The sequence below is a fragment of the Cetorhinus maximus genome, chromosome 25 (genome assembly GCF_964194155.1).
Source record: "Cetorhinus maximus chromosome 25, sCetMax3.hap1.1, whole genome shotgun sequence".
In the NCBI taxonomy this organism is placed as follows: Eukaryota; Metazoa; Chordata; class Chondrichthyes; order Lamniformes; family Cetorhinidae; genus Cetorhinus; species Cetorhinus maximus.
The window spans coordinates 39,123,604-39,137,903 of record NC_135903.1 but is presented as its reverse complement, the minus strand read 5'-3'; the positions used below and the strand labels follow the sequence as shown (position 1 = coordinate 39,137,903).

At 47.0% G+C, this 14,300-nt stretch overlaps 1 protein-coding gene across 1 annotated transcript in view; it reads right to left on the bottom strand.

The window, feature by feature from the left end:
• Nucleotides 1-14,300, bottom strand: part of mrc2 (mannose receptor, C-type 2) — a 278,857-nt gene that overhangs the window by 112,466 nt on the left and 152,091 nt on the right. The window contains exons 11-12 of the mRNA XM_078529833.1: nt 11,588-11,733; nt 6,254-6,474 (exon numbers count right to left, since the gene is read on the bottom strand). Coding sequence (XP_078385959.1) covers nt 6,254-6,474; nt 11,588-11,733 — 367 coding nt within the window. The remainder of the gene's footprint in view (nt 1-6,253; nt 6,475-11,587; nt 11,734-14,300) is intronic.

Genomic DNA, 14,300 nt, shown 5'->3' with positions numbered 1-14,300 from the left:
TGCTACACATGGCATGCAAGAATAAAGTAGTCCTTTATGGTAAAGATTCAGGGGTAGTCTAAGTGGGGTGTTTATGGTGGTTAAAGGAGTTTTGGAAGATAGAGAGAAACTATTTCTCTGGTGGCAGCTTCCAGAACAAATGTGTTTAAACTTAAAATTAGAGCTAAACCATGCAGAGGCGATGTCAAGAAGCACTTCTTCACACAAAGGGCCACGGAAATCCAAAACTCTCTCTCCCAAAAGGCTGTTGAATCTAAAGCTCAATGGAAAATTTCAAAACTGAGATTGTTAGATTCGTGTTAGGAAAGGGTATTAATGGCTACAAAAACAAGGTGGGTAGATACAGCAATGATGCAGATAAACCATAATCTAACTGAACGGTGAAACAGGTGCATGAGGTTCAATGGTCTACACCTGTCCCTGTGTTTAATTAATAATTATAGCATATCGAGAACAATCCTACACTCCCAATAGACACAAGAAGGAACCTGCATTCCCAATCCAATGGGTCAAGTAATTCCATACTCCTGATACAGCTGATCAAGATGAATCCTGCAATCCAGTAGACCAAAAGCAGTCTGCACGCAATACAACAGGAATACTGGAATCTTGAAAACCCTCTGCAGGTCAGGAGGTTATATTGTACCATCCACTCACACAGCTCTCCCACCTCCCATCATCACCACCCCAACATCCCAAAGGGGAGTTGGTGGCCTAGTGGTAGTGTCAGTGGACCAGTAATTCAGAGGCCCAGGCTAATGGCCTGGGAACATGGGTTCAAATCTCACCACAGCAGCTATTGGAATTTAAATTCTCAGTATTGGTGACCATGAAACTATTTTTGATTGTCATAAAAACCCATCAGGTTGACTAATGCCCTTTGGGGAAGGAAATTGCCATCCTTACCTGGTCCGGCCTACATGTGACTCCAGACCCACAGCAATGTGATTGCCTCTTAACTGCTTCTGAAATGGCCTAGCAAGCCACTAAGTTCAAGGGCAATCAGGGATGGGCAACAAAATGCTGGCCTTGCCAGCGACACCCACATCCCATGAAAGAATAAATTAATATAACAGATGAGCTGGGACTTTCTAATCTCAGTTCAAGAGACCTGAAGAATCCTGCAGTTCTAATCCAGTGTAGGAGCAGGGCTCCCAACAATGGATCAGTTAGGAACCTGTGCATCCCAACAATGGATCATGTCGGATCCTGTGCTCCCAACAATGGTTCAGATGAGATCATTCCAGTTTCTTAGTCTCTCTTGTATCTGTTCTGATGATGCCACCTTCCATACTGGGGCTTCTACTGCATCTATCTTTTTCCTCAACTGAAGTTGGCAGGGCCTTTGACAGTGTCCATCCCATTACTCATACTTCTGCTCTCACCTATTCCCCTCCCTCCCAGAACCACAATAAGGTTCTTCTTGCCGTCACCTTCCACCACACCAGCCCCTGTATACAACTGATCAGCCTCCACCACCTTCACTGTGATGTCACCATCCGTTCCCTCTGTGACACCCTTGTCCGCTCCTCAATCACCCTCCCAACAACTTCTTTCCTTCCCATCTCACCGTCTCATGCAAGCACGGGAGAAGAAAAACCTATCCTTTCACCTTTTCCCTCCCCGCACTCCAAGGCCCCAAACACTTCTTGCAAGTGAAATACCAATTTATGTGTATTCCTTTCAATGGTCACAATGTGCTCTCCTCTACACTGGAGAGACCAAACACACATTACACAACCGCTTAGTAGAACACCTCCATTCAGTCTACAAGTCTGATGGTGAGCTTCTGGTCACTTGTCATTTTAATTCTCTGCCTCACTGCCATGCTACTTCTGTCACTGGCCTCCAGCAGCGTCCCAGTGAAGGTTACTGAATGTTTGAGGAAAGGCACCTCATCTTTCAATAGGCACTTTACTCCCTTCTAGACTCAACATTGAGGCAACAATTTCAGGCCATAAACACTCGCAATTTTCTTTTGGTCGGCAGCTGTAATGATTCTATTGTTGCACTGACAGCTCCTCTAATGCATCCTTTGTTGCTTTACTCATCCCATTATCATCTCTTTTGGCTGTGTCCCATCATCCCTTTTGTCATTTCATCTCTCCTGCCTTTGACCCCATCACAGATCTTCCATTTGTTCTTTCCTTCCCTCCCCACTTTCCCTGCCTCCGTACTTGCATAAAACCTGATACATCTCTAATGTACTAAGGTTACTGACCTGAAACATGAACTCTTTTTCTCTCTACACAGACAATGTCAGACCTGCTGAGTATTTCCACCATTCTCTGTTTAAATATCAAGATTGTTTCTAATTGTTTCTAAATCTGTATTTTTTTTCCATTCATTCGTGGGATGTGGGCATCACTGGCTTGACCAGCATTTATTGCCAATCCCTAACTGCCCTTGAGAAGGTGGTGGTGAGCTGCCTTCTTGAACCTCTGCAATCCATGTGGTGTAGGTACACCCACAGTGCTGTTAGGGAGGGAGTGCCAGGAATTTGACCCAGCAACAATGAATGAATGCTGATACATTTCCAAGTCAGGATGGTGAGTGACTTGGAGCAGAATTTCCAGATGGTATGTTCCCATCTATCTGCTGCCCTTGTCCTTCTAGATGGTAGTAGTTGTGGATTTGGAAGGTGCCGCCTAAGGAGCCTTGGTGAGTTCCTGCAGTGCATCTTGTAGATGGTACACACTGCTGCTACTGTGCGTTGGTGGTGAAGGGGGGTGAATGTTTGTAGATGGGGTGCCAAACAAGCAGGCTGCTTTGTCCTAGATGGTGTCAAGCTTCTAGAGTGTTATTGGAGCTGCACTCATCCAGGCAAGGGGAGAGTATTCCATCACACTCCTGACTTGTGCCTTGTAGATGGTAGATAGGCTTTGGGGAGTCAGGGGGAAAGTTACCACAAGATTCCTAGCCTCTGACCTGCTCTTGTCCAGTTCATTTTCTGGTCAATGGTAACCCCCAGGATGTTGATAGTGGGGGATTCAGCGATGGTAATGCCATTGAATGTCAAGGGGTGATGGTTAGATTCCCTCTTGTTGGAGATGGTCATTCACTGACATTTGTGTGGTGTGAATGTTACTTGCCACTTATCAGCCAAAGTCTAGATATTGTCCAGGTTTTGCTACATTTGGACATGGACTGCTTCAGTATCTAAGGAGTCGCGAATGGTGCTGAACATTGTGCAATCATCAGCGAACATCCCCACTTCTGACCTTAAAATGGAAGAAATGGCATTGATGAAGCAGCTGAAGGTGGTTGGGCCGAGGACACTACCCTGAGGAATTCCTGCAGTGATGTCCTGGAACTGAGATGATTGACCTCCAACAACCACAACCATCTTCCTTTGTACTGGGTATGACTCCAACCAGTGGAGAGTTTTCCCCTGATTCCTTATGACTCCAGTTTTGCTGGGGCTCCGTGATGCCACACTCAGTTAAATGTTACCTTGATGTCAAGGGCAGTCACTCTCACCTCACCTCGCGAGTTCAGCTCTTTTGCCCATGTTTGAACCAAGGCTGTAATGAGGTCAGGAGCTGAGTGGCCCTGGCGGAACCCAAACTGAGCATCAGTGAGCAGGTTATTGCTAAGCAAGTGCCGCTTGATAGCACTGTTGATGACCCCTTCCATTACTTTACTGATGATGGAGAGTAGACTGATGGGGTGGTAATTGGCCAGGTTGGATTTGTCCTGCTTTCTGTGTACAGGACATACCTGGGCAATTTTCCACATAGCCGGGTAGATGCCAGTGTTCTGGCTGTACTGGAACCGCTTGGCTAGGGGTGCGGCAATTTCTGGAGTGCAAGTCTTCAGTACTTTAACTGGAATATTGTGAGGGCCCATAGACTTTGTACTGTCCAGTGTTTTCAGCCATTTCATGATATCATGTGGAGTGAATCAAATGCCTGAAGACTGGCATCTGTGATGCTGGGGACCTCGGGAGGAGGCCAAGATGGATCATCCACTCGGCACTTCTGGCTGAAGATTGTAGTAAATGCTTCAGCCTTATCTTTTGCACTGATGTGTTGGGCTCCCTCATCATTGAGGGTGGGGATATTTGTGGAGCCTCCTCTTAGTTGTTTAATTGTCCAATGCCATTCATGAATGGATGTGACAGAATTGCAGAGCTTAGATCTGATCTGTTGGTTGTGGGATCGTTTAGTTCTGTCCATCACTTGCTGCTTATGCTGTTTGGCACACAAGTAGTCCTGTGTTATAGCTTCACCAGATTGACACCTCATTTTTAGGTAAGCCTGGTGCTGCTCCTGGCATGCCCTCCTGCACTCTTCATTGAACCAGGGTTGATCCCCTGGCTTGATGGTAATGGTAGAGTGGGGGATATGCCGGGCCATGAGGTTACAGATTGTGGTTGAGTACAATTCTGCTGCTGCTGATGGCCCACAGCGCCTCATGGTTGCCTAGTCTTGAGTTGCTAGGTTGGTTCAAAATCTATCCCAATTAGCATGGCAGTAGTGCCACACAAAATGATAGAGGGTATCCTCAATGTGAAGGCGGGACTTCGTCTCCACAAGGACTGTGCGGTGGTCACTCCTACCAATACCGTCATGGACAGATGCATCTGCAGCAGGCAGGTTAGTGAGAATGAGGTCAAGTATATTTGAACATCTTATTGGTTCCCTCACCACCTGCCACAGAACCAGTCTAGTAGCTGTGTCCTTTAGGACTCTGCCAGCTCGGTCTGTGGTGGTGTTACTGAGCCACTCTTGGTGATGGACATTGAAGCCCCACCCAGAGTACATTCTGCACCCTTTCCACCCCAAATGGAGAAGCACAGGTTCATCAGCTGAGAGGTGTGTTGGCGGGGATGGTGGGAGGGGTGGTGCGCGGTACATGGTAATCAGTAGGAGGTTTCCTTGCCCCTGCATGGCCTGATGCCATGAGACTTCATGGGGTCCAGAGTCGACGTTGAGGACTCCCAGGGCAACTCTTTCCCAACTGTATACCACTGTGCCTCCACCTCTGCCAGATGGTGATGGTGGAGGCTGGGACATTATCTGTAAGGTGTGATTCCTTGACTATGTCTATGTCAGGCTGTTGCTGGCCTAGTCTGTGAGACAGCTCTCCCAATTTTGGCACTAGCCCCCAGATGTTAGTAAGAAGGATTTTGCAGGGTCGACAGGGCTGAGTTTGACGTTGTCGTTTCCGGTGCCTAGGTCAATGTCGAGTGGCCCGTCCGGTTTCATTCCTCATTGGCTTGTTTTTAGTGGTTTTATACAACTGAGTGGCTTGCTAGGCCATTTCAGAGGACAGTTAAGAGTCAACCACTTTGCTATGGGTCTGGAGTCACATGTTGGGCAGACCAGTTAAGGACAGCAGGTTTCCTTCCCCACAGGACATTAATGAACCAGGTGGGTCTTTATGACAATCGACAATGGTTTCATGGTCATCACTAGACTTTTAATTCCAGATATTTTATTGAACCCGGGTCTCCAGAGCATTACCTTGGGTCTCTGGATTAGTCCAGTAACAATGCCACTACACCACCGTCTCCCTATGTTCTATGCAACTCAACTCAGATTCTCACTTTAGCCACATTTCTCCACTTACCAACCCATCAATCTACAGCCATTATAGTAGAGGTGTACATCTTGAAATCTGCTTGTGCTAATTGTGAGGAGCTCTGCTTTTCCACTTTGGGACACTCAGTTCAATAATGCTTAACCTCACCACATCAAGTCTCATTACAAAGCTGTTTCTACATAAAGTGATTTAATCATAGCTATGGGGAAACACAGTTCCATGTCTGTCCCTAAAATAGACAGGTACTCATAGCATTATGTTAAGACAGTGAGAGAGCATTATCACAATCAGGCCTTGAGCTATTCCCCATCTGAACCATCTCCCAGGGTGAAAATCCTTGAACAACAAAAGCCTGCATTTATACAGTGTCTTAAATGTAAAATGTCCTGAGGAACTTCACAGGAGTGTTATCAGACAAAACTGAGCAACTTAAGGGGATACTAGGATAAGTGATGAAAAGCTTGGTCAAAGAGTTAGGTTTTAACGATCATTGTAAAGGCAGATGAAGAGGTGGAGAGTTGTAGAAGTTTAGTGTGGGAGTTCCAGAGCTTATAGCCTCTGGAGCTGGTGGCACAGTTGCCAATGACAGGCTGATGCAAACTGGGATGATGCAACAGGTGAACTTGGAACTTCAAAGAGAAGTTGAGATGAATTGTGACTGCTTTCCAATGTGTACGTGCGCAAAGAGGTTTTGGACTCTCCTTACCTTATAGCAGTAACGGAGAGTTGAGGATGAGGCCCAGCCTGTTGGACAGCTCCCTGTCACACTGGGTGTCGGAGTCACAGCTGCTGGTCCAGTTCCTGGGTCGAGTGAGGTTGCCAGGTTCTGCCTGCAGATGTATTTGGCCCTGAAGCTGTTGCAATCCTTCACATCCCATAATCCAACAGAGTTTCCTGTGGCCAGCACCACACATCCACCTTTGTAACCTGTAACAGAAGGCTCAGTTCATGCACTCAGCATTCCAGTGTAATATTGCAAACCACAATCTAGGAGACGTGGAACCACACACACGCCAGACTAGTTGTTTATTTAAAATAAGGACAGATTGAGAAGAGAGCGGTGATTAAAAACTGCCTCTTTGACTGAGCATTGGGTCACCTGTCCTGATATCTCCTTGTGTGCCTTGAGGTCAAGTCAGGTCATCTTGGAGAAAAAAAAAACAATCAATTAAATATTGTTGGATTTTCTATCGTTGCAGTGTTGCCAGGTCAAGGAGCAAAAAGACTCCGTCGTTGTACTTGCTCAAACTCACAGCTATTCTTCCATTTTCACAGACTCAGGGATCACTCCTCTTTGTAAGGATTTCGGGTTCGGTGTGGGGTTTGTGTGGCTTTTGGAGTGGGATGTCCGGAAACGCTTGAAGGGAAAAGGGAAAAGGTCGAAACCCTGGCTTTGAAAAGAGAGCCACGACTCCCCGCGTACTCCCAGACTCTGGTGATGTAGAGGCACATTCTCTTCCTATTGAGGACTTTTCCATGCGTTTTCAGCAGCACACGGAACATCCGGGCTCTGGGAATCAATCCCTCTCCTGCATGGTTTTTGGCAAAAGTCAATAGCCCTGAATATTTTAGACGGACCAAGATGGTAGCCAAGACTTAGTATTGTGCCTGTTGGAGTCTGTTTCAGACAATGCACGGCCCTAGACAACATCGTCCTGTCAAACTACGTCACATACACAACCATTAAAAAGTTGATGCAAGAGCTTACAATAATTACATTTTTAATCGCCTTCAGCTAGCAGCGTACATCGAGTGTAACGTCTTAATGCTCATCGATAAGAAGCTGACCCGAGCTCTCTGGAATTTGCTGCAATTGGAATCACACTGCCAAAAATAACCTTTCCTTCGCTCGAGGCAGTTTCTACAACTGCAGGTCGAATGAACACTTTAGCGATACCCGGCCCGGCTAATCACTCACCCAGCTATTAATCTAGAAATAAAGAACACAGCAAAGCTCCTCCAACTCCTCCTCTCATTGGGTTAGTGAGTGAATCATGCTGTGTTGACCAGGCAGGCCTAATGGTTAAATAGTACAGACCCCCGCTTCCCCCGGTCCATGCTGATCTTAGCTGGGGTAGCGGTGGATCATTCTGCAACTGCTTCCCGGGTTACCAGACAAGGAATGGGAGGGGGGCAGCAAAATCAGCCAGTGCTCCCCAGCCTCAGGAGCGGAATTTTCCATTCTGGAGACTAAGTCCGGTGACAGGCGTTTGGACAGTTTGAGGATTTGAATTTGGTTTAAACAAATCTGAAATGAAAAGTTGGTGGTGACGTATTGTCATAAAAGCCCAACAGGCTCATTAATTAAAAACAAAAAACTACTGCGGATGCTGGAAATCCAAAACAAAAACAGAATTACCTGGAAAAACTCAGCAGGTCTGGCAGCATCGGCGGAGAAGAAAAGAGTTGACGAACGTCAACTCTTTTCTTCTCCGCCGATGCTGCCAGACCTGCTGAGTTTTTCCAGGCTCATTAATTCGCGGGCGTAATGGAAACCTGCCTCCCTTACCCAGGCGGGACCCTGTGCCATTCCATCCAGGTCCACACCACGGTGCCCCTCTGTGTCCTTAAATGCCCTCTGCTGTGGCCTAACCAGCCACTCAGTTGTGTCAAATCCTGCTACAATGAAGAAACCCCATCACCACCTATCCCGAGAGTATTGGGCAATGAATGGCAGCCTTCTCAGCAATGCCCAAATCCCAAGAGCAAACTGAAAAAAACATTCTGGGTTGGGATTTGGACAGTCACAGTCACATCCACGTTTTACCAGGTGTAGAATTTCCCTTCAGATTGGCCAAAAAATAAAAAGTCTGAATGTGTTATTTTCAGCTGTGGAAATCAACTACCTTAAAATGGAGAAAGAAAGCGTTAGGCTGTGTGAGCGAAGCCAAACTGAAGTAGCAGCCTGGGGTTCTGGTGCTGCACTTACTGTGCAGTTGTATCATTTTACTTCTCCAGGTTTTGTGTGTGTGTATGTGTGCGCGGGGTACAAGTGTGCGCAGGGTGCAAATGTGTGCGGAGTGTGTGCAGTGTGGGTGTGCACACACGCGTTGGGTGGGTTTGTGTTTGTGCATGTGAGAGAGCCTGTGTTTATGCGTGTGTATGTGTCCGTGGGTGTGTGGATGTGTGTGTGCGTCATGTGCACAGGATGTGTGTGTGTGTGTGTGTGTGTGTGATGCAAGTGTGTGCAGGGTGTGTGTCTGCATACACACGTCGGGTGGGTGTGTGTTTGTGTGTGTGCGAGAGCGGTGTGTGTGAGAGCCTGTGTGTGTGTGTGCATGCATGTGAGAGGTGTGCGTATGTGTGTCTCCGCGGTGTGAATGTGTGTGCGCGTGCATGTGTGTGCAGGTATGTGTGTGTGTGTGCATGCATGCATGGAGTGTGTATGTTGTGTGTATGTGTGAGCGATGTGTGTGTCTTTGTGTGTGTGTGTGTGTGTGTGTATGTGTGTTTGCGTGGTGTGAATGAGTGTGTGTGCATGCATATGTGTTTGTGGTGTGAGTGTGTGTGAGTGTGTATGGGTGAGTGTGTGCACTCTGAATGTGTGTGTACAGTGTGAGTGTGTGTGTGGTTTGAATAAGTGTTTGTGGTATATGTGTGTGCGTGCATGCATGCATGCAGTGTGTGCGCGCATGCATGCATGCAGTGTGTGCGCACAAATGTGTGTGGTGAGAGTGTGGACGTGTGTGTGTGGTATGAATGAGTGTGTGTGTGTGCTCTGAATGAGTGTGTACAGTGTAAGTGTGTGTGTGGTTTGAATGAGTGTTTGTGGTGTGTGTGCAGCATATGTGTGTGTGCCTGTGCGCAGTGTGTGTGTCTTTGTGTGTGCATGTATGTATGCATGTGTGTATGTGCAGTATGTGTGTGTGTGTGTGGGGGGGGGCAGTATGTGTGTGGGTATGTGAGTGAGAGTGTGTGTGTGTATTTGTGTGTGGGTGGGTGAGTGTGGGTGGGTGCATGAGTGTGTGCAGTAGTGAGTGGGTGTGTGAGTGTGTGTGCGTAGGGATGTGTGTGTGTGTGGGTGTGTGTGGGTGTGTATGAACCTGTGTGTGTGCTTTTATAGAACAAAGCTTCATTATTAACAAGCTGCACAGCTTGGATGTCCTTCTACAGCAGTAATAAAAACGAAAGTATTCTCCAGTGCAATTGTACTCAGACAGCCATCCAATCACACTGTACATTCATTTCCTTGCCACCGAGTGATATCAGTTCCAGATGTGCTTCACATCAATGTGTGGCCAAAGCAAATAGCAGTCAGCCCCGCCTGACTGCTGCCTACCCAGCGGCACCTCACAGCAGATAAAAGCATTCAAATTCTTTGTGTACAAACTTTATCTTCCTCATTTTCCTTACATGAAAAGATTTTAGATTGCTCAAGGGCATGGAGTGTAGCTAAATGAGAAAGCTGTGGCTCAGTCAGTAGCATACTCACCTCTAAGTCAGAAGATTGTGGGTTCAAGTCCTACTCCAGTGACTTGAACGCAAAATCTAAGCTGATGCTTCAGTGCAGTGTTGGGGGAGTGCTGCACTGTCAGAAGTGCCCAGCTTGCAGATCAGGTAGTATACCAAGGTCCTGTCTGCACTGTCAGGTAATCCCATGGCAATATTTCAGAGAAGAGCAGGGGAGATCACCCTGGTGCCTTGTCCAAAACTTATTCCTAATCCAACATCACTAGAAACAAATGATATGGTAATGATATCATTCCTGTTTGTGGATCTCGTTGTGCCCTGACTACTGCTTTCCCTACATTACTGTAGAGACTACATTTCAAAAAGTACTTCATTGACTGTAAAGTGCAATAGGACATCTTGAGGTTGCAGAAGGTCACAAGTTCCTTATTTTCTTCCTGTTTCTAAACAGCAGCAATGGTACTTCCAAAAGCTTTTTTGAAATTAATTTCTGGGATTTGGGTGTCACTGGCTAGGCCAGCATTTGTTGCTCATCCCTAATTGCCCTTAAGAAGGTGGTGGTGATCGGCTTTCTTGAACCACTGCAGTTTGTGTAGGTACACCCACAGAGCTGCTAATGATGGCCTCCAGGATTTTGATGCAGTGACAGTGAAGGAATAGAGTTCCAAGTCAGGATGGCATGTGGCTTGGAGGGGAACTTGTAGGTGGTGGGGTTCCCATGCATCTGCTGCCCTTATCCTTCATGGATTAGAGGTTGTGGATTTTGGAAGGTGCTGTTGAAGGACCCTCGGCAGATTGCTGCAGTGCACCTTGTAAACACTGCGGTCAGGGTGCACTGGTGGTGGAGGGAGTAAATGTTTTAAGGTAAGGTGCTTTGTCATGGATGGCATCAAGCTTCTTGAATGTCCTTAGAAAGCTACAGTCATCCAAACAAGGGGACTTTATTCTGTCACACTCTTGCCTTGTGTCTTGTAGATGGTGGACAGGCTTTGGGAGTCTGGAGGTGAGTTACTTGCTGCAGAATTCCCAGCCTCTGGCCTGTTCTTGTAGCCACAGTATTTATATGGCTAGTCCAGTTCAGTTTCTGGTCAATGGCAACCCCCAGGATGTTAATAGTGGGGGATTTAGCAATGGTAATGCCATTGAACATCAAGGGAAGATGGTCTCCTGCTGGAGATGGTCATTGCCTGGCACTTCTGTGGCATGTATGTTACTCAACCCAAGCCTGAATTGTGTCTAGGTCTTGCTGCATACAGGCACAGATGACCTCAGTACCTAAGGAGTCGCGAATGGTGCTGAACATTGTGCAATCATTGTGCGAACATCCCCACTCTGACCTTATGATGGAGGGAAGGCCATTGATGAAGCAGCTGAAGATGGTTGGGCCGAGGACACTACCCTTGCAACCCAAAAGTCTCAAAAATCTACACCAGGAACTTCTTTTATGTTTTCCCCAGGGCGAGTGAGGTGGATGGAGGGGGTTTGAGTGTACACAAGCTGGAGGGTCACGTGCTCCAACCATACCCCTAAACCCGAAGCAGTTGTTGAACCCGCCCGAGGCAGCCAGAATATTCCCAAGTGACGCCTGTCCATGCTCGAGCGGCAAGGTTTAAAGAGGCCACACCGTTACCTGGCTGGTTTCGATTCCAGTTGGTGAAGGAGACAGCGTCGCCACCCATCCACTGGAAAACCCCCAGGTGGTTGGCATCCTGTAGAGCTGTCCAGAAGTTGCCGGAACGACCGAGGATGAGGCTGATGATGAATGACTGCTCAAATCTAACAGGAGAAAGAAAGAATATCAGAGTCATAATAACAGCAGCTTAAAACTAGGTAAGGCGCAGCTTCTGAAGAATAGATTAGATTGATGGAACATGCCTCAATAACTTATAAATAGTAAACGAACTTTCAAATTCCACATATGGATATCCTAAAACTGCTTCTCTATGTCCCTGGCCAATTATCCCATTTCTTCATGTCCCCTGGATGATACTCCTCAGTGAAGGACAGGTGTAGGTTAAACAGCTCTAAATGGGTGTCCCAGTCTCACTCTATGACCAGACAGCAAACTCACCTGGGCTGAGGAACACCCTCACCAGCTGGAATATCCCAACAGCCAGCGGGAGGCTCTCTTCGTAAAGCACAGTGGGGTCCTTTTTAAATCAGCCCCTTCCCAACCCCACCCAATGGAACCGCGTGGCTGGTGACAAGGTGGTTGGGGGATGGGTGGGGGGGGGGTGTGGGTGGTGAAGGGTGTGCATTCCCGATATGTCGCTGCTCCCTCTCCATCACCTTCCTGAGAACAGGGGCAAGAGGTACCCACTTCCAGTAGGACCAGAGTTGGTGGCGTGATGATAACCTCATTGGACTAGTAATCCAGAGGCCCAGGCTAATGCTCTGGGGGCCTGGGTGGTGGAATTTAAATTCAACTAATAAAAAAATACTGGAATATAAAAAGCTCGTCATCAGTGATGGTGACCATGACAACTATCATCAATTGTTGTAAAAATCCATCTGGTTCACTAACACTCCTTTAGGGAAGGAGCTGTCCTTACCCAGTCTGGCCTACATGTGACTCCAATCCCACAGCAATGTAGACGTTCAACTGCTCTCTGAAATGGCCTAGTAAGCCACTCAGTTCAAGGGCAATTAGGGATGGGCAACAAATGCTGTCTTTGCCAGCAACGCCCCCATCCAATGAAAGGATAAAAGAAATGTTGGTAAGTTGCGGTCCGAACACTCAAATGGCACCGCGATGGCATTTTAACTTCCGGACTCGCCAAGCCACATGGTGCCAAGCTTAACAGCCAGATCAGGGTGTGTGTGAATGGGCACAAGGGGCCAAGGTAAGTTTTATAAAATTACTTTCTGTGGAATCCTTGGGGAGCAGGGGGAGCAGGAATTCTCTGCAATTCCTGCAAGGATTCATTCCACAGGCCTCTCTAGACCTGGCCTTGTCCACCCTCCCAGTACAGGACCTGTTGCTAAACCCCCTCCCCAACACATAACTTAATGCCGGGTGATATTCACACAGGTCCTCAGCCTGTCAAGCCCTCCCGCCGGCCCTGACATCACTCTAAGGCGGGAGACCATCTGGATTATTTCAGCAAGGGCCAGAGGTTAAAATGACTCAAGCCTCATGTTTAGCTCCCTGTAGCATTCCAGCTCCCTCCGCCCCATCCCCATTACAATTAACCCCCAGGAATCTCTCCTATAAACCAACACCTTGAATGCAGATGTATGACTATGACTATTCCATTGCTCAGTGCTGAGTAACATTTTGGTCTATAAAAATTAAGTTAAATTGAGTTTGGGGAGTCTCAAGCCAGTTCATAGTGGCTGTGGGCCCACAGCTCTGTTTTGAGGCTAATCTGGTAACTTCACATACAAATACAGCGTAAGGATGGTCTATACAGGAAATAGGAGGATGTCACTCTGCTGAAGGAGGCGGTGACCTTACATAGTATTTACAGCACAGAAACGAGCCATTCAATCCAACAGGTCCATCCCAGTGTTAGTGCTCCACATGAGCTTTCTCTCACCCTTCTTCAGTTAATTCCATCAATATGTTCTGCGATTCCTTTCCCCCTCGCGTGTTAATCTTGCTTCCCCTTAAATGCATTTATGCTAGTCAACTGCTCCTTGCAGTAGCCATTCCCACGTTCTAACCACTTTCTGAATTCTCCTATTGGATTTATTAATGCCCATTTTATATTTATGGCCCTAGTTCTGGTCTTGCCTAGGAGTGGAAAGCTCTCCTTTATGTCTACCTATCAAATCCTTTCATAATTTTAAAGCCCACTGTCAAGACATCCCTCAGTCTTCTCTTTCCCAGTCTGTTCACTCTAAGGGGTTAGGGCTGAGGCATATTGTTGGGGCAAAGTAGAGAGCTTTACCACTGCATCTTTTGACATACATTAGTCCCAACTCCAGCAGTACCATTTTAAAATCTTATTCCTGTTTTCAGATTCCACCATAACCTGACCCCTTCCTATCTCTATAACCTACTTCAGCCCTACAACCCTCTGAGATCTCTGCAGTGCTCCAGTTATGACCTCCTGAGCATTCCCTGGACCCTAAATCTTTTCGTCTCTACATCTCTCTCCTCCTTAAAAAAAACACCTTCTTCACCAAGCTTTTGGTCATGTGTGTCTGATCTCCATATGTGGCTTTCTGTCAATTTTGTTTGATTAAGCTTCCTGTGAAGCAGTTTGGGGATGATTTACTACAATAAAGACGCTATATAAATCCAAGTTGCTGTTGCACTGAACTGTGCATGACCCAGGGGTGTTGGATCCTGACACTGGGTCCTAAAATGGGCAAGTGTTTCATTCCCCTGGATTATC